The sequence below is a fragment of the Oreochromis niloticus genome, linkage group LG7 (assembly GCF_001858045.2).
Source record: "Oreochromis niloticus isolate F11D_XX linkage group LG7, O_niloticus_UMD_NMBU, whole genome shotgun sequence".
NCBI classification, from domain to species: Eukaryota; Metazoa; Chordata; class Actinopteri; order Cichliformes; family Cichlidae; genus Oreochromis; species Oreochromis niloticus.
The window spans coordinates 13,905,033-13,929,004 of NC_031972.2; the positions used below are offsets into that span (position 1 = coordinate 13,905,033).

General features: G+C 39.7%; 2 protein-coding genes across 4 annotated transcripts; one reads left to right on the forward strand and one right to left on the reverse strand.

Annotated features, from left to right (window-relative positions):
• Positions 1 to 3,263: 3,263 nt before the first annotated feature.
• On the reverse strand, positions 3,264 to 5,903 carry fbp1b (fructose-1,6-bisphosphatase 1b). The gene is made up of 8 exons (XM_003449650.5): positions 5,665 to 5,903; positions 5,123 to 5,285; positions 4,926 to 5,018; positions 4,420 to 4,560; positions 4,149 to 4,286; positions 3,897 to 4,016; positions 3,584 to 3,773; positions 3,264 to 3,492 (listed from the first exon to the last, which is right to left on the reverse strand). The coding sequence occupies exons 1-7, from the start codon at positions 5,832 to 5,834 to the stop codon at positions 3,585 to 3,587; spliced, it is 1,014 nt and encodes a 337-aa protein (XP_003449698.1). The 5' UTR covers positions 5,835 to 5,903; the 3' UTR covers positions 3,264 to 3,492; position 3,584.
• Positions 5,904 to 7,466: 1,563 nt separating this feature from the next.
• LOC100699135 (KN motif and ankyrin repeat domain-containing protein 1) lies at positions 7,467 to 21,490 on the forward strand. 3 transcript variants are annotated; one of them, XR_003221204.1, is made up of 12 exons: positions 7,467 to 7,651; positions 10,477 to 10,575; positions 11,318 to 13,888; positions 14,171 to 14,323; positions 14,851 to 14,959; positions 15,052 to 15,201; positions 15,345 to 15,432; positions 16,036 to 16,255; positions 17,228 to 17,370; positions 18,389 to 18,593; positions 18,856 to 18,954; positions 19,053 to 19,070. XR_003221204.1 is itself a non-coding variant. In XM_005454498.4 (12 exons), the coding sequence occupies exons 2-12, from the start codon at positions 10,569 to 10,571 to the stop codon at positions 19,113 to 19,115; spliced, it is 3,801 nt and encodes a 1,266-aa protein (XP_005454555.1). In that variant the 5' UTR covers positions 7,468 to 7,651; positions 10,477 to 10,568; the 3' UTR covers positions 19,116 to 21,490. The 3 variants fall into 3 exon arrangements, 2 of the variants coding, with proteins under 2 accessions (XP_005454555.1, XP_005454554.1); XM_005454498.4 differs by having other exon boundaries at positions 7,468 to 7,651; positions 16,039 to 16,255; positions 18,389 to 18,589; positions 19,053 to 21,490; XM_005454497.4 differs by having other exon boundaries at positions 7,468 to 7,651; positions 18,389 to 18,589; positions 19,053 to 21,488.
• The last annotated feature ends 2,482 nt before the right edge of the window (positions 21,491 to 23,972 follow it).

Below are 23,972 nucleotides of genomic sequence, written 5' to 3' on the forward strand. Positions count from 1 at the left end.
CCTCTTCTAGCTGGAGCTAGAAGCTAGTTAGCTTAGCTTAGCTTAGCATAAAGAGGGGAAACCTGTTCAAATCTGTCAAATTCTTCCCCGTTCATTGCTAAAGTTCACTTTTTAAAACATGAGTTTTCATTTGAGGTCAGTACCTGCGGCTAGTACTTTAGCATAGCGTTATAAGGGGAAACCGGAACAAAAAGCTAGCCTGGATCTGTTAAGGAACAGTATAGCTCTTCATTCATTCATTCATTCATTTGCATTTTTATTTAAACTTAAGTGTGAAATCTCTAAGTTGTTTTGTCTGCGTTATGTGCATGATAATTCTTTATGTTGCACTAATTGTCTCAAAGAAGGCAAATATACAGCATACCTGTTGATGCCAGACTGGCTGGTCTGAGTATTTCAGAAAGTGCAGCTCTATTGGGATTTTCCCAAGCTGCCATCTCTATGGTTTACAGATAATTGTCCACAAAAAACAGAATATATATACTGTGAGAAGCAGTTCTCTGGGTGAAAATGGCTTGTTGTTGCCAAAGATCAGAAAAGAAAAACAAGACTGCTTCAAGGTGGTAGGAAGGCAACATTAACTCAAGCAATCACTCATTACAGCTAAGGTATTAGAAAAAGCATGTATTTTATTTGGATACTTGGGGCCTCTCAGGACTAAGTTCAATTTTCAATTCAATTCAGTTAAGTTTTATTTATACAGCACCAAATCACAACATCAGTCACCTCAAGGTGCTTTATGCTGTAAGGTAGACCCTACAATAATGGACTAACTGAGCACTATTTAACCATTAGAGCATCCTGGGGATATTTTGTGCCATTCTGTTTTTTTATTTCCAAGCTATTTTCGTTGTGCTGAATCGATATATCTGATATTTCCCAGAGGATATTGTTATTTTTTGTTAATTTTTGTGGCTAACCTCTAAGCTACGCAAAAACAGTCACATAAGGCCAAAAATATTTGAAAATACAATATTTGATCCCACATTTATTTTGACATCAACTAATGCATTTCTTTATGTTAAGATTTTATTTTGGACTACTTGCCTTCAATTTCAATTTTTTTATATTTTTCCACCAGGTGGCGCTATTTTTTTTCCATTCAAAGCCTGCAGCCAAATTTCAAACTTTTTTCTGTTTTCTGCAAGGGTGCCTTGCTTCTGAAATGATAAGTGTGTGCCACTATTGAATTTAGATAATGGTGTATGAGTGTATGTCCACCTTTGAGTCTTTTCTCTTAAAAGGCCGCATTCTGTGTTATAAACGAATTTATTAATAATAATTAAAAAAACTTTTTAGAACTTCAAAGTTATCTCAGCAGCAAGAACCAAAACAAAATGCACAGATTTTGGAGATGGCAAGACTTTACAGCACACAGGAGGCTCTGGAAATGATTGTGCACTATGAGTATGAAGATGAAGAAAGAGACCAGCTGGAATCCAACTCTGACTCATCTGAAGGTGGGAGTCGAGAGGAGATGGTTGAATCAGTGATAGGATGGACTTCTCCATCTCTATATTTTGGTCATCAGCATATTTTGGTCTCCCACAAAGACTGCAGCGCTCTGCTACGTCCCAGCAACCAGAGGTTTGATCCTGGGACCTACACACCACACCACCAGCTATGCACTGCTGCCGATGGATGAAAACCTGGCCAAGGCAAACCTGCATGGGAAACACTTAGTGGCTCATGTGGACACAGAGGAACTGCAGGCTTATGTAGGGATGCTCATTTTGGAATGTGTTTACAGGTCAAAAAACGAATCAATTCAAATCTGCAGGGTGCTGCTGCAAGCCCCTTTCATCAGCCAATGTAAGGGCTGTGTGACTTTTGCACGGAAAAAAAAAGAGAAGACCTGGCAGCACCTTCTGGGAAGCTTACTTGCAAAGACCACGGTGTGTCCATTTGCAGCCTCTGCTCCACCTCAGCTGGAGTCCCTCTTCTTTAAAGGGTTAAAATCCACAAACTATAATTAATATTTGATATTTATATTTCAGGCTGAAGTAGTTTTAAAAGACTGTGTCATTTAAAGTGAAAAAAATATTACTGTATGATATGTTTTACAGCAGTTTTTGGTAAGCTGCCACTTTTTGTCCTTAGGGTAAAGAGTCAGGATTTTTAAGGATCGTCTGAGGGTTAAACACCACATCCTCTGTGAGTATTATTGCTAAACTCATCCATTCCTTTACAAACAAAGTGTACCGATCTTCTAATGATATGATTTCCAGCAAGAGTACACATGTCAGAAAGCTCAAATCATCTGCTTTCTTGAACACAACAGTGAGTTCACTGTACTGAGGTGGCCTTCAGAGTCCAATATGCTCTGTTGGATCTCAGTCCAATAAAAGTATGCCACAAAGAATGAAGGCAGTTCTGAAGCTAAAAGGGAATCCAACCTGGTGCCAGCCAGGTGTATATAATTAGTGTATTACTGTACACTGTTACCAAATAGTTATGGCTTAAGTAATCAGTGACATCAAAAAGATCCCAAATTAGTCCAGAAAACCTCATTAAAAACTTTCTTCCCAAGTAATCTTTTTTTAAACTGAAAGTTCTTCTGTTAACCTTTATCCTAAGATGAAACTTTTGCATCGTCACAGGAGAGGTCTCTTCCAGGATGGTTTATCTTAAATTTCTTGTCTGTATTTTTGCTTTGGTTTGTTTAAACATTAGCTCAACTCCTCTCCTCACTGATTTATGGCTATTTAGACAGCTGGGAAGTAATTGGATAATTTTCCGTGTCCTGGAAAGTCTGGACTTCAATTTTAAAGTTCCATTAGTTAGAGTTAGGATGTAATGAAATGGGTTGATTGCTTAGCATTTTTAGCAGCGGTATCAAAGCAAACCATTGTTTTTACGTATAAATGACACAAGCTGCTCAAATTCAGGAAAAGTCAGAGCTCATAAAGAAGCAGACTGCCTGCATTCCTAGCATGGTTACTCAAACCTGGGTGGAGAGCGTGAAAAAGAGCAGGCTCTGCCCATGCTACCATCACTGAGCACATTTTTAAGCAAAAATCTTGATGTACTGGACTTCTTTCTCATGTAAATATGTATAAGTGTCCACTCCAGAATATTGGGCTTGTTCAGTAAACTGATAACGTTATCATACTTGTGGCTGTGTGTGGGATTCAGCACTTCTTTCTCTTTCAGATCTGAAATGTGACCTTTGTCCCTATAGGAAAAAATCTGGTTTTTACATGAAGACATACCTAACAACCCATATGCACATACTGGACTTTGGAAACTCAGTAAAAACAGCGTGGCTTTCATTTTGTGTTTATTTAAAAAATACAGGGTAACGCTCCACAAATAACACCCTTTAACAGGACAGAATCAGCACAGTACAAGGCAGAGTTCATAGATCCACTGAAGCCCCTGGTTTCTTCATCAGTGCAACACAGCGACCGAGAAAAAAGCAGTGAATGTGCTGACTGAGCCTCTTGATTGTGTTGTCATTGCTGATTTAGGCTGCTCACCACCACATTTGATCTGATAAATTTGGGGAAATTGAAAAAAATGTAGTTATTGTCCTACATGTTACATCCTGTCATGAGTACACAAAGCAAAATCACACAAGTACCTCATTTGTTGTGCTTTTTGTAGATGGCAATGTATTCCTGCACATCATCAGGGGATCCCAGGACCACGGGGACTCTCTGGTGGATACTCGTGGGCTTGATGTCTAAAACGTTCATAGCTCCAGTAGTGGCCATGCCTCCTGCCTGCTCCATGATGAAGGCCATGGGGTTGCATTCATAAAGCAGCCTCAGCTGAAAAGCAAAACAAAACAGTAGTGACATGATAAGAATATGAGGTGTGATGATTTTACAGCATCAGAAAATCTCTCTTTTTTATTTTTTAAATGACCATTTACAGAAGCTCCACCTCCTCACCTTGCCCTTGGGGCTCTTGACATTAGCGGGATATAAAAAGATTCCTCCGTACACCAAAGTACGATGAACATCTGCCACCATTGATCCAATATATCGGCTGCCATATGGAGCAGAGCCATCCTGAAAACAAATACATGTTGAATTTATACTTAGATTAACTTCATATTACTCCTCAATGCAGCATTAGAGATTGACCTTTATGGTGGTCAATTCCACATTAGGATTCTCATTTATTTATTTTATTGGCTTTACCTCTGGGAATTTCTTCTTTTGTAGGTACTCTGTCACATCTGGATAAAACTGCTGTGCATATCCTTCATTCAGACTGTAGATTTTTCCCTTTTTCTTTATCTTCACATTTTGGTCCACCAAGATGAACTCACCAATTGCCTGGAAAAAATCATCACAATACAGAGAAAAATCCACATTAATTATATTATTAGCCCCCCAAATATCACTACTGTATAAAACCCCACACTTGTATACAGTCAGGTGACAGTTTTGACAACATATATTAACTTACAGGGTCGAGCATGAAGCAGTTGACTCCCTGACCAGTGGACAAGACCATCATGGTGGCACTGCCGTACAGGGCATAACCAGCTGCTACAATGTTTCTTCCTGGCTGCAGAGCATCCTGCTCAGATGGCTCCCCATCTGTGGTCTATGTGGAAAGATATCACAAACTCTAAAGTTATTATTGGAACCACAGGCTATCACATATTGTTAGGACAGGTAAGGACAAGGATACCTTACTGGCAGCGGTATAAACATATGCCCTGTTGTTATTTAGTTCTCAGTTAACCCTGGGACAGCAATGTGTGTCGATCTGGTACTGAATTGGCTGTTATGTTTATGGTATGTCAGCATACTGAGTACATTTAATTCTCTGGCGACCAATTATTTCTCTGCAAAGATAAATGTCATTCGAATTGTTGTTAGTTCACTCAGGGCTGATCAGGACACCGCTCTTCAGTGTTGAACAACAACAGGTGCTTGGAATCTGCATGCACTACCAGCATCGCTGACCTTTTTGTAGATGGCGAATATTGTTCCTATGGAGACAAGACAGTCGATGTTGGAGGAGCCATCAAGCGGATCAAAGCAAACGATGTATTTTCCCTGTCAGGGGAGAAGAGGATTTTTTTTTTTATTCTCAAAGCAAAAGAACATATATTAGACCTATTCAGACATAAATATACATATATAGGTGAGAGTCCACATACGCTATTGTCCGGTTCCACAATGATGGCCTTCTCATCTTCTTCTGAGACCAGCACACAGGAGGTGAAGGAAGACTTGATCATGTTGATGACTAAGTCATTGGACAAGACATCCAGCTTCTTTACCTGGTCCCCTGTCACGTTGGTGCTCCCAGCAATGCCATATCTTCAAAGCACAAATACAAACCTTTCACTCTGAAGCTATTTAAGAACTCAATAAAATAAATATGATAACAATATTCTATTATAATCTGTTATCTGCTTGTCCTCTGCCCCAGGTGGATTTGTGCACACTGTGTGCAAGGTTTACCTTTGGCCTGGGGCTAAGTTAAAACTGCTTACTGGATTGCATGCTGCAGTGCATGTAGCTATACTAAAGCAAATATCAAAAGATAATTAAACTGTACAGTATATTCAGTAAGAAAAATAAATAACCACTGGTTGCTGTGCTAAACAATGAAAACTTCCTGAATGTTCAGAAGCATCTGGGGGGTTTTTTGCTACCTTTCCAACTCTGAATAAAAAAAAAAGAATGTAGTACTCACAGGTTAGCAATCCCAGCCTTTCTGACAGCAGTGGAAATGGCTTTGACAGCTGTGCAGATGGAGTTGAGCAGGTTTGTCAGTTCCCCTGTTCCTTGGGCCTTTCTGCCTTCCTCCAGAACAAACCTGGTGAGGGTCTGCACATTGGTATCAAAAGCTCCTTTGTCAGACATCTTGCTGTCAGGCGTGGGACTGAGACCTAATGCCCTGAGTGAAACAGGTAAGTGTTTCACCGAAGTTTAAAAAGGGTGGACTGTAGATAGGGGAAGGGACAGGGGTGTGCAACTCTTCTAACCAATCGCAAGTGTCCTTTCTGACGCTGCAAGGCTGGTTTGATCACTTCTGTGACTGTGGGTTTGAAGAGCAAAGTTCACAGATAGTGAACATTTTAGTTTTAAAGTAACCTGATTAATCAGTCTTAACTCAGTGAATTAATCCCTGATAAGTTTTTTTATTATTATTATGCACATCTCAATATTTTAAAGTGGATTTCAGTCTCAGTGCAACTTGATTTTGTTTAACTGCATTCATTTCACTGAAGTACGTAACTGCACTCATATCTCTTAACAGAAACAGCTACGCTTTTCAGCACCAAGCTCATTTCATTTACAGATGCTCTTTTAAACCGATCATGTATAGTCTGTAGTTTTGCCCCTGTCAGTTTGTGAGATTTAATAGACTTCTGTTACTCAGAAGCCTTCAGATCATTATAGAAAATCTGGTGAACACCTTACATCGGATCAACGAACTCAGCACTTTCAAGCATGTAAACATGTTTTCCCTGCGTGATCCTGAAGAGGTGCAAAGTTCAAATGATAGGACTCATTGTCCCAGGCAATCTTACCTGACTTTATGTTCTGTGTTTATTTTCCATGGGTTAATACAACTATGTACGAGAAAATAAACAGTCACATTTATTCACATGAAGTGGTGGAGTGTGTTGTCTATGTGTCAGTGTGTCTCTGCATGCAGATAATTAGGTTATGGTAGTCTCTGTCTATGAAATCATCAGACCTTTTAAAAAAGTTAAAGGACTCCACACAGTCAATGGGGCTGCTTGAGTTAAGCTTAAGCAAAACGAGTTAGAGAGCTGTTTCACAACCAAAGTTAAACTTTGAACTTAAAAGATAGCAGGTAGGATAAAAACCTCCACTGTAATGTAATGTGTGGTGCATAGTAGCATGCTGCACGTAAGCATGCTTTCAAGTCAATAAATTATTAAAAAAACAAAAACAAAAACAACAAAACAAGAAGTTTCAGAGAGACTTTTTAAGGCTAGCGTGTGAGAAAACTGTGCAGCAGGCTGTAAACACCTTGTCCGCAAGCATCAGACAGTTAATCCATTTGGGGAATATTTTTCGCGTGGGAATGCCACAAAAACGCTGCAGGAACAACTTTGGACTGAAAGTGTATTAGACTGCAGGATGTATTGCTGCACTATGTCCACATGATGTCGCAGTTCAGCTTGAAAATGTGGAATGTCTGGTAAAAGATATATTCCATAAGAGCTCTCTGGTGGTCCGAATTGATTAATCTTTCAGCTCTATTAAAACAACAGGAGTGACTTATTTTTTACAGGTGCCATTATCCTAAGCCTACAGTTAAATATATGCAAACTACATAAAGATGGCGGTTTAACTTTATCTCCCGGTTATGTCACTGGAGAAAAATAATAACTCAGGTAATTAGTTCGGTAGTTACTACCCCTGAAACCAGATTCTGAGGCCGAAATGATGTGGTGTTTATGCTGTGTAATCGAGTCAACAGAAGAAAGCGCCTCATCAATATTTTAATGACTGATTCCCGTGAGCATCTGCTGTGCGCGTTGACAGCTCTATGCGCATGCGCGGTATGCATCTCACGGATGCAGAGGAAAAGTTCGTCTAATATCGAAAAATAAATGAGAAAGGAGAAAAGAGGAAAGAGGAACACGCGGTCTTGTTAGCGTCAAAAATACACGTTTTTAAAAAAACACGTGCCAACTGATAAGGTAAGCTGTTAATAATATTCATAATATTTAACTTCTGCATCACACGAGCATGTTGTATATGTCCACCTCTTCTCCTAATGCACAGGTGAGTTACTTCTTCTCATGTTAAGCAAACAGAAGCTAACTTTTTATAACACGACGGAATAAAACATTCAATTTGAAGTAAGGGAGGAGGAAGGGTTGCAGCTATCTGTCAATTTATAAAAAGTTCAAATAATAATATCAGTTATATATTTGTCATACAAAGTTTTACCCTTTATTAATAATCGCTTGGCACTTCTGTCAGTGAGATTTGTATGGTGGCCCTGAGAGGTCAAACGCACTGTAATTGAGGAAAACACCAGCAAATGGAAAAATGCTGCTAAAAGGCACCTAACCCAAGGGAATTTCTATAAAACACAAGGGAAAATGCCACAAAAGCTAAAAAAAAAACCCCAAAAAACAACAACAACAAAAAAAAACAGTGAAACAAAACGGACATGGTTTTTGGGAAACAGCTGTGGAAGTGACGAGCTTTGTAAATAGCTGATAGCAGAAATGTAACTACTCCCTCACATCACCGATAAACCGCTGCTTCTTTGAAGTGTGACGGTGCAATCCTCCATGTTTTGTTTTCTGTATTTTGTGTGCGTTTGTAGGGCTTTTCCTTTTTGCTGGTGTTTAGGCTGCAGTCTGCTATCCAAACCTACCTGCTCCTGTGTGAAAAAGTAATTGGCCCTATTGTTAAATCATGAGTTAACTGTGATTGATAACATTTTTTGGATAGCACTAGCCTCACCCGGGCCTGATTACTGCCAGACCTGTTGAATCAGGAAGTGACTTAAATAGAACCTATCTGAAAAAATGAAATATGCTAAAGGGTCTTAAAAATCAACACATCATGCTACAATTTAAAGAAACAAGAATAGATGAGAAGCAGAGTCATTGATATCTATCAGTTGGGCAAGGGTTATAAAGCCATTTCTAATGCCTTGGGACTGCAGCAAACCACAATGAGAGCCATTATCCAAAAATAGAGAAAATTTTCGACAGTGGTGAACCTTGGCAGGAGTGGCTGGCCTACCAAAATTACTCCAAAAGTGCAATGACGACTCAACCAGGAGGTCACAAAAGAACCGAAAACTGCAGGCCTCACTTCCCTTACTTAAGGTCAGCGTTCATGACTCAACAATAGGAAAGAGTCTGAGTAAAAATGGTTTCTATGGGAGAGGTCCAAGGAGAAAACCACTGCTGACTAAAAGGAACACAAAGGCTCATATCACTTTTTTACAAGACTTTTGAGAAAATATTCTGTGGACTGACGAGACAAAAGCTGAACTTTTTGGAAGGATTGTCTCCTGTTACATATTTTGTCAAACTAATACAGCATTTCTTGAAAAGAACATCATACCAGCAGTCAGACATGGTGGTAGTGTGATGATCTGGGGCCATGAATTCTGCTCTCTACCAGAAAATCCTGAAGGAGAATGTCCGCCCATCATCGATTTGTGCCATGATGCTGAGGCACACTGAGGTTATGCAGCAGGACTAGTCAAAGTCTGGACTTAAATCCAATTGAGATGCTTTAATGGGATGTTCATGGTCAGAAAAACCTCCAGTGTGACTGAATTTAAACAATTCTGCAAGGAAGAGTAGGCTAAAATCCCTCCACATTCCTCCACAGTCATTTGAAAGAGTCATTGCCACTTATCACAAATGCTTGATTGCAGTTCCTGCTGCCAAGGGTGGCACAACCAGTTATTACGTTTAGGGCAAGAACTTGTTCACACAGCGCCAGGTGGAGTTGGATAGTTTTTTTTTTCCTTAATAAAAAATAAGAAAAACTAATCAATCCTGAAGGGAGCACCTCTAGCTGTAGAATGACAATCCCTTCATTCTACAGCTAGAGGTGGATCGTCCTCTACCGCATGGCTCTCATTGGATAACACTAAAAGACTGAGAAGTCCAGCAACCTCAGATTAGCCACAGATGAGTCAAGTCAGATGAACCAGCTGTAGAGATAAAGCCCTGTGATGGAACAGGCTGTTACAGAGACCCACAAACACTTGAATCAGCAGGTGATTAGTCAACCTTAACTCCAGCCAGAGAAAACTGTAATTTATTTCATAGTAATACCATTTTCATTGGTTCTGCAAAATAAACAGTATTTTTCAGATTGTTTATGTCTCAGTAGGATGCAAATAGCAGCTTGTCTGTGTTTTTGATGTGTAGTTTGGATTGACTTTATACACACCAATTTACTTACACATTTGCTGGGCTTCACATTAGTTTTCACTCTTTCGGGGTGTCAAGTTCTAAAAAATGTAGAAAAATGCAGACAGCTTACAAAAAAGATATCAAGTTGTTAAATCCTCCTTATCCAACTTCACTTGGCTTACTCCTCACATAAGTCATTATTTTATGCATGTTAATTATAAATACTATATCAGATTAGATCATATTAGAGTAGATTGTTGTATTATAGATATATATTAGATATAGATTTCAGTAATTCTTTAAACCTACTTTCTATGAAGGGAGAACAAGAGAGGAAGCCTTCTCAAAACACCAGCATGCTGAGAACAGAAAGGTGCTTATCAATGAAAATGTGATAGGGGATAGCATTGCAATGACAGTGTGTTGAGGCTAAGCCCCATCCTACTGTAGTTGTGCAGAAATAACTATAATGTCTCATGTCTCAGTATTGCATTTCCTTTATGCAAGCACTGTAATGTTAGCTGTTATCGACTGTCAGACCTGGGATGAGAGAGAGAAGGAGCTCATACGAATGAGGCAGCAACACCAAGGTTCAAAGTTAATTTGATGTGTTTTTCTTTTATTTGCAGACTTATTCAAAGTTTAGACTGAATGAAAAAGGAATTAAATCATTATTGAGACTTTCTGAAACGCATTCAAGGCTTTTTACGTCCTGAGGAATATGTCAGGTAATGATAACTGATATAATTACCACTAACCTAAATGCTATAGAGTCACAAAAATGTTTGTAATTTGTACATGCTTCTGGAAGTAATGCACTAAATGTACTTTTTGATAATGAATTTATTGCAATTCCAGCTTAATGCATTTAACATTTACTATTTAAATATAGTTATAGGTTAGAATTGTGTTGTCTTAGGTATTTGCTTTTATATTCAGTGGCTAAAATACTTGGAATATGTTTGTGGTTGAGAAGTCCTGCCAAGAGAATGGTTGGGCATTTACAGGGAGAGTTGCAGAGTAATTATAGAGTGGGCTTAGTCTATGTAGAGAGAGACATACCATTGGGAGAGAAGTAACTACTGAAAAAAGTGTCTGGAGGATTGGTAGACACTCCTCTCTCCCTCCTCCTCTTGTGGGACAGGCTCAGAGAGATTAGAGTCAGAAACATTTTGAAGTGAAGGAAGGCTTGAGACTCAGAGAAATGGTCACTGATCAACACATACTAAGGTAAGGAAAGAAAAGGGAAGAGTATATAGCCTAAAGCCTTCAAGATTTTACTGTGTATTCATGATGATTCATGATTATTAAATGTTATTTAAAACTTAAATTTACAATAACTTCTTATTTTCTGTAAGATTTAATTGTGTGTGTGTTTTTTTACAGATTTTCCACCTTTCTGCATAATGTTTGGTCTGGATTTTTTCTGTTTTATTTTTATTCTTTTGCTTTTCTGACTACTCTTTTCAGGGAGGAAGATTAAAGTACAGCTGTCCAACTATCTAACAGGCCAAAGCACTGAAGACTGGTTCCCTAACTACCTTGAAATTGATTACAGTTATCAGTCTGAAGTGGACTGCATCCAGCGTGTGGACAGTTTCCAAAACGCCGCCACCATTAAGCGACTAAGCCTAAAAAGGAGGCCCAGGGTGGCCGGCAATAATGTGGACAAAACGCAGAGTGGCATTTCATCTAGTCAGTGGTATTCTGCAGAGTCCTTGTCATCATCTAGTGGTGATGATTCAAAACTACTGGGCATGTCCTCTGCAGCTCGAGGTAGACCACCTCTTCCTCCACCACATGGTTCCTCATTGGATAATAATAAAAGAAATGAAAGTCTGGGAACCTCTCAGATACTAACTGAGCCAAAGCCTCAGCCAGCTGCACGATCTCTCTTCCAAAGTCAAAGCCCTGTGATGGAGAGGGCTTTTCTGGAGACCCACAAACCCTTGAATCAGGAGGTGACAAGACAGTCTCCACCCCAGCCCTATCCCCGCCGACGACTGGCCAGCTTCGGAGGTGTGAGCTCCCCTGGGTCACTCTCACCCTTCACTGGCCTGGGTGCATATAATCAGAACAATAATGGCAATAAGCCTACTGGCACTGGACCCGAGGTCCACCTTGGCTCATCCCTGGGCAGTAGAGGCAGCACAGGGTGTCTGAGAGTAAGTCCACAGAGCTCAGGTAGAACAACCCCAGTTACCAGTCTTGGCCCCATGCACCTGCAACATGTCCGTGACCAAATGGTGGTTGCGCTACAAAGACTGAAAGAGTTAGAGGAGCAAGTGAAAATCATCCCAATCCTCCAGGTAAAGATCTCAGTCCTTCAGGAGGAAAAGAGGCAACTAAGCTGTCAGCTCAAGGACTTGATTGAGAGAGAGAACGTCAATGATGTAACCTGGAACAGCCCATATACCATTGAAGGGTCTGAAATTGAGATCAACAGAAATACCAAAAAAGATCTTGAAGTTAAAAGTAGCTGCACAGATGTGAAGGAGGTTGGACAACTGACCAAAGACTTTCAAGAACTGGAAAGGTCCATCAAAGTGGGACAGTTGGGAACATTGCATGAAAAATGTAACCTTCTTCATGACAAAACATTCAAGTCAGTCGCTGTGGGAACTGACAAAGATATGGATATCATCTTGTCTAAGCCACCAAAAGAAAACAAATATGCATACACTGAGCAGGTAGAGATGAGGTCCATTGCAACAGAAGTATCTGAAGTCAGTCTGGGAATTTACACAGAACAGGCAGCAGAGCTTGATGCCCAAGAATTAATAAACAGTGCCTTAAAGGAGAGAATTTGTCAATTAGAAATAGAGTTGAAAGAATCAGCTCTGGAGACAGAGTTGATTCGTCTGAAACTGGAACTTCAGGCTGCAGGAGCCAGGAACCGGGCTGACAAGGCCTGCTGTGCCAGACCGTCCACTGTAAGCATAGGCTCAGATGCAAGGCCACACACCAAAAGCCAGGGAGTGGGTAATCACACAGAGCTCAGAGATGCTTCCACAGGCGAGGAAAAGGAGGTAAAGACTGTAGGAGTATCTTGTGCACCTATGATGAGGAGTATTTGCACAGGATTGGATGTACCCATGAGCCTCTGGGAGGTCAGGGAGCGAGTGGAGACCAGTGACAAGGCTGTGGAAATGCAAGTTTTTACAAACACACAAGGAGTTGGGACAGAGATAAAGGTATGTGATGCAGAAAGCAACACAGAGGCGCCACTGGCAAGTCTGAGGTCCAAGAAAGAGTATTGTTCAGTGGCTTGTGGGGATTGTTCTGTCGATGTGACCATTTGCGAGGCAAAGGAAGCAGTTTCAAAGTGTATGACTACAGATCGAGTAAGAGGAGTTGAGCTTGGAATCATGGTATCACCCCAAACAGCATCGCAGCGTACCAACACTGTATGTAGTTCAGTGTCTCGCTTTACCAACACCAAGCATGCCTTCAGCACTGACTCCAGCACGAATACACTCCTCAGCACCCAAGACAAGCACACCAACACCACTCACACTTCAACTAGGACAGTATCTGTAGGCAATAGGGTCCGAGACGTCAGATGCACCACAGAGACGAGAACAATCGGTGTAGGAACTGCAAATGCAGTAGAAAGTATTTCAAAGCAAACACCAGAAGTGGTCACCAGGGTAACTCGAGACACTGGAGTTGGATTCACAGACATTAATGAGAATTTCCTAGTTGGACTGAAAACTCGAAATATGGCATCCGGACCGTCCCATCTACCTGACCCTGTCAAAACAAAGAGTGTTGGTGTAGGGGAAGGGCGGATACGGGATTTTTCAGTTTCATCCAGGACACCTGGACAGAATTTCCAGAAATCTGCACAGTTACAGTGGGACCATGAGCTGAACCATTACATCGAGAAGTTGCAGAGGCTCCTCAGCATGGAGCATGGGGACCTGCTCACAGAGGACTGTCCTGATCATAACAGTGGCCAAGGAGATCCCAGCTCCTGCAATAGAAAACCTATGGCACAAGGAGGGACAGACATCCACATGTTCAGTTCTCAACCAGCAGGTAACACAGCAAACCAAAAACATTGATTCTTCATAAAACATTTGCAAAGCTAATACCAAATTTCCTGGTAATTTATTACTATACATTCTGAATAGGTTGAACAGTTTGCACTTGTATTACTTGCATTATTGCTGTCATTTGTATAGAATGACATAGCTCCAGATTTTTACACATTAAAAAAAACTTTATCTACACAAAGTAGGTGATGCGATTAACCATTTTTTCAAATCTGCAATGTTATGTTTATACGTTTCTGTCTACTATTATCTTATTTTCATGCAGCAAACAAAGACTCTCAGTCCCAGTCTCAACTTTCACTTGTCTCCTCTAAGTGTGACAAAGCAAATGCAGGACTGTGTCAGCAGAGCAGTAATGATTCAGAAGTGAAAAGAATGATTAAAATGATAGAACAGCAGACATCCTCTGGTTTACAAGGTAATATTTTTATTTATTTATGTTTAGTTATAAATCCAAATCCTTTTTTTCATGAGATATTTAGTAAATATCCAGTTAGTAGGAATTTTGTTTCAGTGAAGGAAGTTTAAAAATCCTTTAGTATAAAAATATTTTATTTTGAAGCCACTCCCGGCGCCCAGTTTAAACTTGAACTAGGTTCAGGGGAAGTGGCTGCCTTCAGCTTGGCAAGTTCCCTTTTTGAGGGATGCATTTGCGATGTGTGGAATGATATCTGGTTTTGGAAGACGTTGTGTGCCACATAGCACTTTGTGGCTTAAGATCTAAAATTGAACTGCTTTGTGGGAGGAGCTGGTGTAAAAGAATGCTTTCTCTTTTCCACAGAGGCTTTTAGATGTGAACGAATGCATAAGGAATCGTGTGTTTATATATACTCCGATAGTGACCTAGCTAGCCTTGTAACTGTTTTGCTATACATGCATTTAATGCAACATACTGTATGTGTGTGATTTGTGTTAAGATTAAAAGTGCTTTGTGCTCATTTCTAGACAGGTCGGATAATGCTGGTAAGCCAAGGAATGTAATAAAGAAACAGAATGGTAACCAGTGCTGTAGTAGCAACAGGCAGAGCATGAAGTTTATGGGTGTGACTACAGGGTAGGTGTCTAATGTCTAAACAAATGTTTTATTTCTGAAATGATGGATGTGGTATGTTCATAGATATTAAGCACTTGTTTTATTGTCCTTAGGCTGGACCCAGTGTCGAATTATGAGAATGATGATGTAGACAGAAAAATAAAAAGAACATTTAGGGAATCTCCTCAAGATGTTGCCCAATCACGAAAGGAAAAAGACAACAAGGGATCGAAAGGAGCTGCGAGACTGTATACACAGCAGAGGTAATCTGGGAGAAGTCTAAAAGGGTTTAAAGCCAATAAAACTGCAACAATAAAAAGCTTCGCAACAGCAGTCTGCATTACTGTGGGAGTCCTTTCAAGTCTGAACTGACATCTAGTAACCAATAGAATTTGGTTATTTTCAGGCGTAGGATGAGCGAACGGATGTTTTTTGCTTGTCAAGCCTTAAAGACGCACCTGAGTGATGACACAGCTTTATCCAACAGGGAAATGGTATGTTTTGTTTTACTATATTCAGTATGAGAGCCACTGAAAGTGGGCCTTGTTTGTCTGTTTTGATTAGCATGGGTGTGGAGAGATGCTGGGCCATGGTGTGTGAAAGTATGTCGTTTATAAAGAAGTATCCTTGCCATTGGATATGAAAAGAATTCCTCAGTAGAAGAATTCTACTGAGGAATTCTACTCTTGCTTCAACATGAGAATGTTTTTCTTTCTAAGTGAAATAGACTACTCACTTTCACAGTTAAATGCAAAATGGGTAAGAAGAAGTGGAATTCAAAGGAAGTATATCAGCAAGGTAACTCTTGACAGCTTCCATTGTGAAAGCTGAAACACTAAAAAGAATAACAAGAACTCTCGACATGCCTTTTTATGTTTGAAATAATGACAGATCCCTCATCTTTTATGATGTCTTTTATAGAATTGTTGCTTTATGCTGTTTGTCTGTCTTCTTTCATTCACATCCCTGCAATTATGGGAAGATTGTGTCTATTCAGTCCTGATTGCTCTACTAAACTAATTTATGGCAAGAAGTATGTGTTTAAAAAAAGAAGCGCTGTTTTTGCGTATATAATGCATCCTTTTTTTCTCTTGCAGCAGGACTGTCTGCACACACTCCAGCAAGAGTGGTTCTCTGTGTCCAGCCACAAGTCAGCTTCTCCTGAAACTGTAGAGGACTACTTATCTACGTTTCAGGCCATTTCACCTTCAGTATTGCAGTACATAGTTAATATGGCTGACGGCAATGGAAACACAGCTCTACACTACAGTGTTTCTCACTCCAACTTTGGCATTGTGAAGAAATTGCTTAATGCAGGTACGTATTACCACACCACCCCAAGTACATATTTTTTTCTCTGTCCCTCTGCCACGAGAATTAAGTTTATTTCTTTGCAGTCTGAACATGCTTAAAACAAGGTTACAGACAAATTATGCTGCCAGGGCTTTTTTTAACTTCTGCAAAATGCCGCAAGAGTTGTCCTTTTAATTTGAATCCCCCAGCAAATTAGAGAAACAAGCAAGCTCACAGTTTTTTAGGGCGGAAACGCCTTGTGTAATTCGGCTGTATCGCTCAGAAGCCCATGTATAATCTGGTTTTGTCATATCATATGAACATCTTGGTATTCTTTCTAATAGCCACTAGGTGGCGAAAATGCCAGCAGCAAGCGAATTCTGTGTGTGATAAGATACAAAGTGCTCCTGTCAAAAACTGGAAAATATTGATAAAAAAGAAAACCCTGGTTTCTTAAACCAGCATGGGCAATAGAATACATGGTTTTCACTGCTGGGTAGCTGATAAATGAGATGGGGGGTTTTTTTTGGAAAAGCTTGGAAAATACGAATTTTTTTTTTAAATAAGAAATTATGTGCTGGAGATTGAAAATCATAATGACTTGTTTCAACCATTTTTCCAGCTGTGAATGAGTATTAAAAGGATCGAAAGGCAGAAACACTATTCTGGACCGTCACTTAATTATTTAGTTTGTCGGGATAGTTTGATATTTGCCCCGGGTGCCCGACTGAACAGCTTCTGTGTATGTATATCACTCAGAATAAATATATCTCTAAGCGCCAGCCTTTTTCTGTGAATCTATATTGCATAACAGCTTTGTCATTTTTAGTCACTCACCACAAAAGCTTATTTGGAACAGGTCTTCCTTACAAAATAAAACTTGGCATTAGTATGATCAAAACAAATGTGAATTGTTATCAGTACAAAATGATATACATTCTTCTTCCTCTCGCTTGTTTTTTCCACTGCCATCCGTTTCACCACCAATCACTACAGAGGTGTGCAACGTGAATCAGCAGAATTCAGCAGGTTACACGCCCATCATGCTGGCTGCACTTGCTGCTGTGGATAATCCAGACAACATGAAAGTAGTCGAGCAGCTCTTCACTAAAGGAGATGTCAACGCCAAGGCCAGCCAGGTCAGTATGTTCTCAGGTTGTGGGTGAGGGTGTGATCTCCACTTGATTTCATTAACTAAGTGAGAGCCAGCTAACCAGGAGTGACCATTAACATTACACTATAGTTAACGTTTTTTACACACTAGTTTTTTCAATTGAAAAAAAGAATGCTGCAGCTCTCAGGGCTTTCATTCAATCTGGGTATTGTCAAAATGATTTAATGCATCACTAAATCTCCTCTCCTATGTGATGTCAGACGATGAAACATAAGAGGAACTGTCTGCAACTATTTTATTTTAAAGCAACTTTCCTTATAAGATGTCTCTGATTTTACTCTTAATAATTTTTGGAGTTTATTTTATGTAGTCAGATAAATGGAACTGCTTGCATAAATATAAATACAATGAAAACAGTCTTTCCTTTGTCTTTAACTGATTAAAAAAAAATCCTGCAGATATCACAGCACTGCCAAACAAACACCTGATTATGTGTGTCAGAATTCCCCACAAAGTTGAGATCTGCAACTTGTCATTTTTACTGGATATGCACCTCTGAGGAAATGCTACGTCCCAGGCTTGTTGGCTTAGCAACCGATGGCGCAGCTGCTGTGATATGCTGATACAGAGGAGCGGCCACACTCCTACGCGAAAAGATCAGTCCTAAGCCGACTGCCATTCACTGCATGAATCACAAGCTAGAATCTGCAATGCACGTTTAACCTTTTATGTTTGATTACATTTCCTGTGTCCGAAAGAAGAGAGAACAAACCACGAGACTGAGAATATTTTGCAAACAATTTAATTAAATTTAAACTTACAAAAAGATGAAAATATTCATCCAGTGGCTACATTTGTGTTGTTTAGTTGAAATTCAGTGAATCAATATAAGAAAGAATAAATAACTGAACTAGCTTCACAGTCCCGCTCATTTTTTTTCCTTTCCCCAGTCGTCTACTGACTGTATCTTTATATGTGATGTGTGACTCAGTATTACTAGCCCTGTTTCTTCCTGTGTTTGACTCCTGCCTTCTGCTGCCCAGGCCGGTCAGACAGCTCTGATGCTCGCTGTGAGCCATGGCAGGATGGACATGGTGCAGGCACTCCTGGCACAAGGGGCGGAGGTCAATCTCCAAGATGATGAGGGCTCCACGGCGCTGATGTGTGCAAGCGAGCATGGCCACGCTGACATTGTTAAACTACTGCTGGCACAGCCGGAGTGCGATGCCACCCTGACTGACAGTGTATGTGAGTCATTGCCTCTACTTTGCAGCTTCTGTGAGCCCAGTGGCCTCAAGCTGTGAAGCAGAAGCGCTCTTACTTTGTTTCAGATATTATATTACAAAAGCAGAGAGTAACCATTTGTTACAGAAGACACATTCAGTGTGTCAGGAGAAAACAAAAGGGATAGAAATGGTATGTAATTAATTATACTGAGGCTGTTTATTTTCTATCTGTTATTGTGCGATAAACAACAGAAGCTCTTGTGGTGTATTTTGTGCGTAAACAGGATGAAAGCACAGCCATGTCCATCGCATTAGAGGCAGGACACAATGACATTGCAGTGCTTCTTTATGCTCATGCCAACTTCTCCAAAGGACACGCAGGGGTATGTGAGTCAATTTTTACATTAACACACAATATAAATTTGTGTGTGCATTTTTTCTTACATTGTATGTATTTTTGTGTTTGTGTGTTTCTTAACAGGCAATTGGTCGTCACAGTGGCAGGTCTCTTTCTTCTTCCAGTGATAGACACGTCTTTGAATGATGGGATGCCCCAAACTCGGATTTGATGCTACATGAAACTTATTTTCAGATGATTCGATATCAAAGCCCACATTGTGTATAACTTTGTCAGTTTCAATCTTATCAACAGAATGCAGTTGAATATTTATCTGTCATAACTCAGCAGTTGACAAAATGCTTTTCATTATCTAGTAGCACGGTATGCATACATGTGTATAAGATAACACTGGTAATTTCATATTTCATAAAATTGAATGTGTATTACAGTAAATTTAACATAGTGCATGTGTGTATATTTAAGGAGAGCATGCAAAATTATCCAAAGTCCCCAAGTTAAGATGCACTTTAGTTGGGATGCTGTATTAAATGGAAATAAAAGTAGATTGCAATGATGTGCAAATCATTTCAACCCATGTTTTTATTGAAGGTGGAACATAGAAAACATGTCAAACCTTTTATGCTTATTTTTAAATCAGGTTATTTTGAATTTGATGGCCAGAACATATCTAAAAACTTTGGCACAGGGCATGTTTACTACTGCGGGGCATCCCCTCTTCTTTTAGCAACATCTCTTTGTAACATCTGGGAACTGAGGAGACCAGCTGCTGGACCCTCTGGTAGAGGAATAATGTCTCATTCCTGTCTGATAGGCAATTCTAGCTGCTCAACAGTTGTGTGTCTTCTTTGTAGTACTTTTTGTTTCAGCATCCAAACTCTTCTATGAAGCCATGCTGCTGCAATAGATGCAGTGGCATTGTCTCAGCAGATGAAGTATGCTAAGATTATATCAGTAGCAAAGACATTACATATTGTCCTCTAAAACCTGTGCATACCTTTCAGCTCTGATGGTGCCTTTTCAGAAGTGCCAGCTGCCAATTTCATAGATACTAATGTCAAAATACCATCAGAGATTCAGGCTTTTGAGCTGTGTGCTGATAACAAAACAGGCGATCCCTCTGATCTTTAGTCTGGAGGATGCAGAATTTATGTTTTCTAAAAACGGATTTTAAATAATCTGACCACAGAACAGCTTTCTACTTTGCCTCAGTCCTCTTAAAATAAGCTTTGACCAGAGAAGACAGCTGCAATTCTGGATCATGTTCACATAGGGGTTCTTTTTTGCACGATAGAGCTTTAACCTGCGTTTATGGATGGGACAGTGAATTGTGTTCACAGACAGTGATTTCTGGAAGTGTTCCTGAGCCCATTCAGTGATTTCCATAACAGAATAAATTCAAATTCAAATTCAAATAGTGGCTGTTTTCAATACCTGAGGGCCTGAAAATCCCAGCAATCCACTATTGGATTTTCAGACTTGTTCCTTTCTGCACAGAGATTTCTACAGTTTGCAGGAATCCTTTTATATTATGTACTGTAGATGATGAGTAAGTCTTCACAATTTTACAGTGATAAATATCATTCTGAAATTGTTCCATAATTTTTAGCTTGCAGATACTGCCCATCTTCATTTCTGAGAAACTCTGCGCCTCTAAGCTGCACTTTTTATACCCAGTCGTGTTACTGACAAATTCTCAGTTAATCTTTTTTGTTCTTCCAGCAGTTTCTTTTTAGTATCTCTAAATTTCTGACCTCTTGTTGCCCATTCCCAACTTTTTTGAGTTATGTTGCTGCCATCAAATTAAAATTTAAATATTACATTTTATTTAAACATTTTATTTATTTTTTATGCACTATTGTGAAAAGTTATTGGTTTAAGAGATTTGCAAATCATAGCATTTTTATTTATTTGTTTATTTTTTATACGGCATGCCAGCATTTTTGGAATTGGGTTTTACTTAGGGCTAAGGTGAAATTTTGTACTATTTTTATATCTCCTATTATTTGTAAAGTCACAAGGGCTCAAATGTGCTGGGATAAAAGTAACAAAAATTACAAAGTTAAAAATCTTGACCCAGCCCTTCGTACTTAAAGGATCTGTACCTCAGAAAATATCCATGATACCATAGTAAAGTTTTGCATGGCTTCATTAAATATGCTAAAGTTATTGACACCATACTGTGTACATTACTATAACTTACAGGAATATAGATGCATGGCAACATAGCTTACTATTTTAGATTCATAAGGATTATAGATTATGTTGAAATGCATGATTGCTTGTTGTTTACTGTAATTGTCAAAATACCATTTTTGCTCATGATTCTAACAAAAGTTCAATTCAACCCAAGTGGCCTTTTTATTTATATTTATATTTTTTGTAATCTTTAAAAACAGTTTATTTTTTGTCGAAGCTTTTACTTTATACTATGTAAACAGGGGAAAAGATGCAGCATAAACTACTACATATCTGTAGTACAACTCTTTCTACCAATCATGGACAAAATGTACAAATAAATATCAGCAATTTAATGAATAATAAATACGGTCTGACAGATGACAAGATTAATACTAGTCCCATGTTTGTTTAATAGTAAGGAATTTTAAGGTAGCATGTTATTGTGTTATACAGGGAGTGCAGAATTATTAGGCAAGTTGTATTGTTGAGGAATAATTTTATTATTGAACAACAACCATGTTCTCAATGAACCCAAAAAACTTGGACGCGTGTGATGGAGCATTGTCCTGCATGAAAATCATGTTTTTCTTGAAGGATGCAGACTTCTTCCTGTACCACTGCTTGAAGAAGGTGTCTTCCAGAAACTGGCAGTAGGACTGGGAGTTCAGCTTGACTCCATCCTCAACCCAAAAAGGCCCCACAAGCTCATCTTTGATGATACCAGCCCAAACCAGTACTCCACCTCCACCTTGCTGGCGTCTGAGTCGGACTGGAGCTCTCTGCCCTTTACCAATCCAGCCACGGGCCCATCCATCTGGCCCATCAAGACTCACTCTCATTTCATCAGTCCATAAAACCTTAGAAAAATCAGTCTTGAGATATTTCTTGGCCCAGTCTTGACGTTTCAGCTTGTGTGTCTTGTTCAGTGGTGGTCGTCTTTCAGCCTTTCTTACCTTGGCCATGTCTCTGAGTATTGCACACCTTGTGCTTTTGGGCACTCCAGTGATGTTGCAGCTCTGAAATATGGCCAAACTGGTGGCAAGTGGCATCTTGGCAGCTGCACGCTTGACTTTTCTCAGTTCATGGGCAGTTATTTTGCGCCTTGGTTTTTCCACACGCTTCTTGCGACCCTGTTGACTATTTTGAATGAAACGCTTGATTGTTCGATGATCACGCTTCAGACGCTTTGCAATTTTAAGACTGCTGCATCCCTCTGCAAGATATCTCACTATTTTTGACTTTTCTGAGCCTGTCAAGTCCTTCTTTTGACCCATTTTGCCAAAGGAAAGGAAGTTGCCTAATAATTATGCACACCTGATATAGGGTGTTGATGTCATTAGACCACACCCCTTCTCATTACAGAGATGCACATCACCTAATATGCTTAATTGGTAGTAGGCTTTCGAGCCTATACAGCTTGGAGTAAGACAACATGCATGAAGAGGATGATGTGGACAAAATACTCATTTGCCTAATAATTCTGCACTCCCTGTATGTGTTACACATTTCCTGGAGGAAAGGAAAAATGGAGCCTCTGATAATGTTTTTAGTTACACACAAAAGAAGGGTCACGTGAGCTCTGTCATTGTGTAAGAGATTTTTCAACTTTTTTGGGGGGGGGGGGGGTGAAAGGTGGGTTTTACAGTGCAAGGAAACAGAAAGGTCTCAACCGGCTGGTGGATTCAAACCCAGTACCTTCTTTGCTGTGAGGCAGCAGTGCTTACCACTGTTCCACCTCAAGTATCTCAACCATTTAAAAAATTAATATCAGCCGAGCCTTCAGCCAGGCACGAACACTTCTTTCCTTTTTTGGTTTGGCAGCAACAATTTTTCTTCATCCTGACACCCAGCTCTCTTTTCTCCTTTTACACAGAAACTACCCACCATTCTCACCTCCTTGTTTCTACCACCTCACCAGGTATTGCCCTCAGTGTTCATCCTGTCCCTTCTCAGTTGACTATGATGTCTATCAGTAAAGTACCATTGCCTTTTTTTCCCCTATAAGCAAGATTATGTAGACCTTTTTCAAAAAATGACTATTAATAACTGAATTATTAGGTGAGTTTGTGACCTTACACTGCAAAACCTGGCCTTGATAACTCATCAGAGTAGTCTTGCCTCTCTTGACGTTTGTACTACTGGAAATTAAAAGCGAACTTCAGCTTTGAATGAGCTGTAAATCATTTATCAACCATTCAGAATAACCTGTGCCCTACAGTTCTCACCATTTTAATTAATATTCCCCACGAGCTTCATTGGTGTGAGAAGAGAGAGCGTGTGGTGATAATTCAATTCTGCAGCAGTCCTGCAGCTCAGAGATTATCATTGTTTAATTTTACGCTAGAGCACTGTTGGTGAGTGAACATGTGACAAGTTATAAAATAAAAGAAAGAACGGAATAAGGGGTATCTCGGGTTTTTTCAACCTTTTTTTTCTAACCATTTACAAAGTACGATATTTTCATCAGTGAAACATGCGATCTCACAGTGAGTTTGTTGTATTTCCTTTTCCTTTTGTTTTCTTCATCTACTCATGTGATTTATATTTTGCCCATTTCCAGAGCTTTTTTTTTTAAGCAGTGCTTGGGTGCACAAGACAGAAAGCTTCCATGAAAAGACAGATTATAAAATTATGTTGTTCGGCTTCCCGCTGCACTCGTTTCCCCAGTGTACCACTCTGTCTCCAATTCCTGAGAGCTTGTGTGACTGAGAGCACTCTGAATCATTTCCCAGCAACAGCAATAAAACACAATGATATACAAGGTCCACCATCAAAATTTGCTGTTGCCATGGTAACAGTCAGCAGTTTTCAGCAAGTGATTCTTGGGAACATTAGTCTGGAAAGATATCTCTATTTCACCGA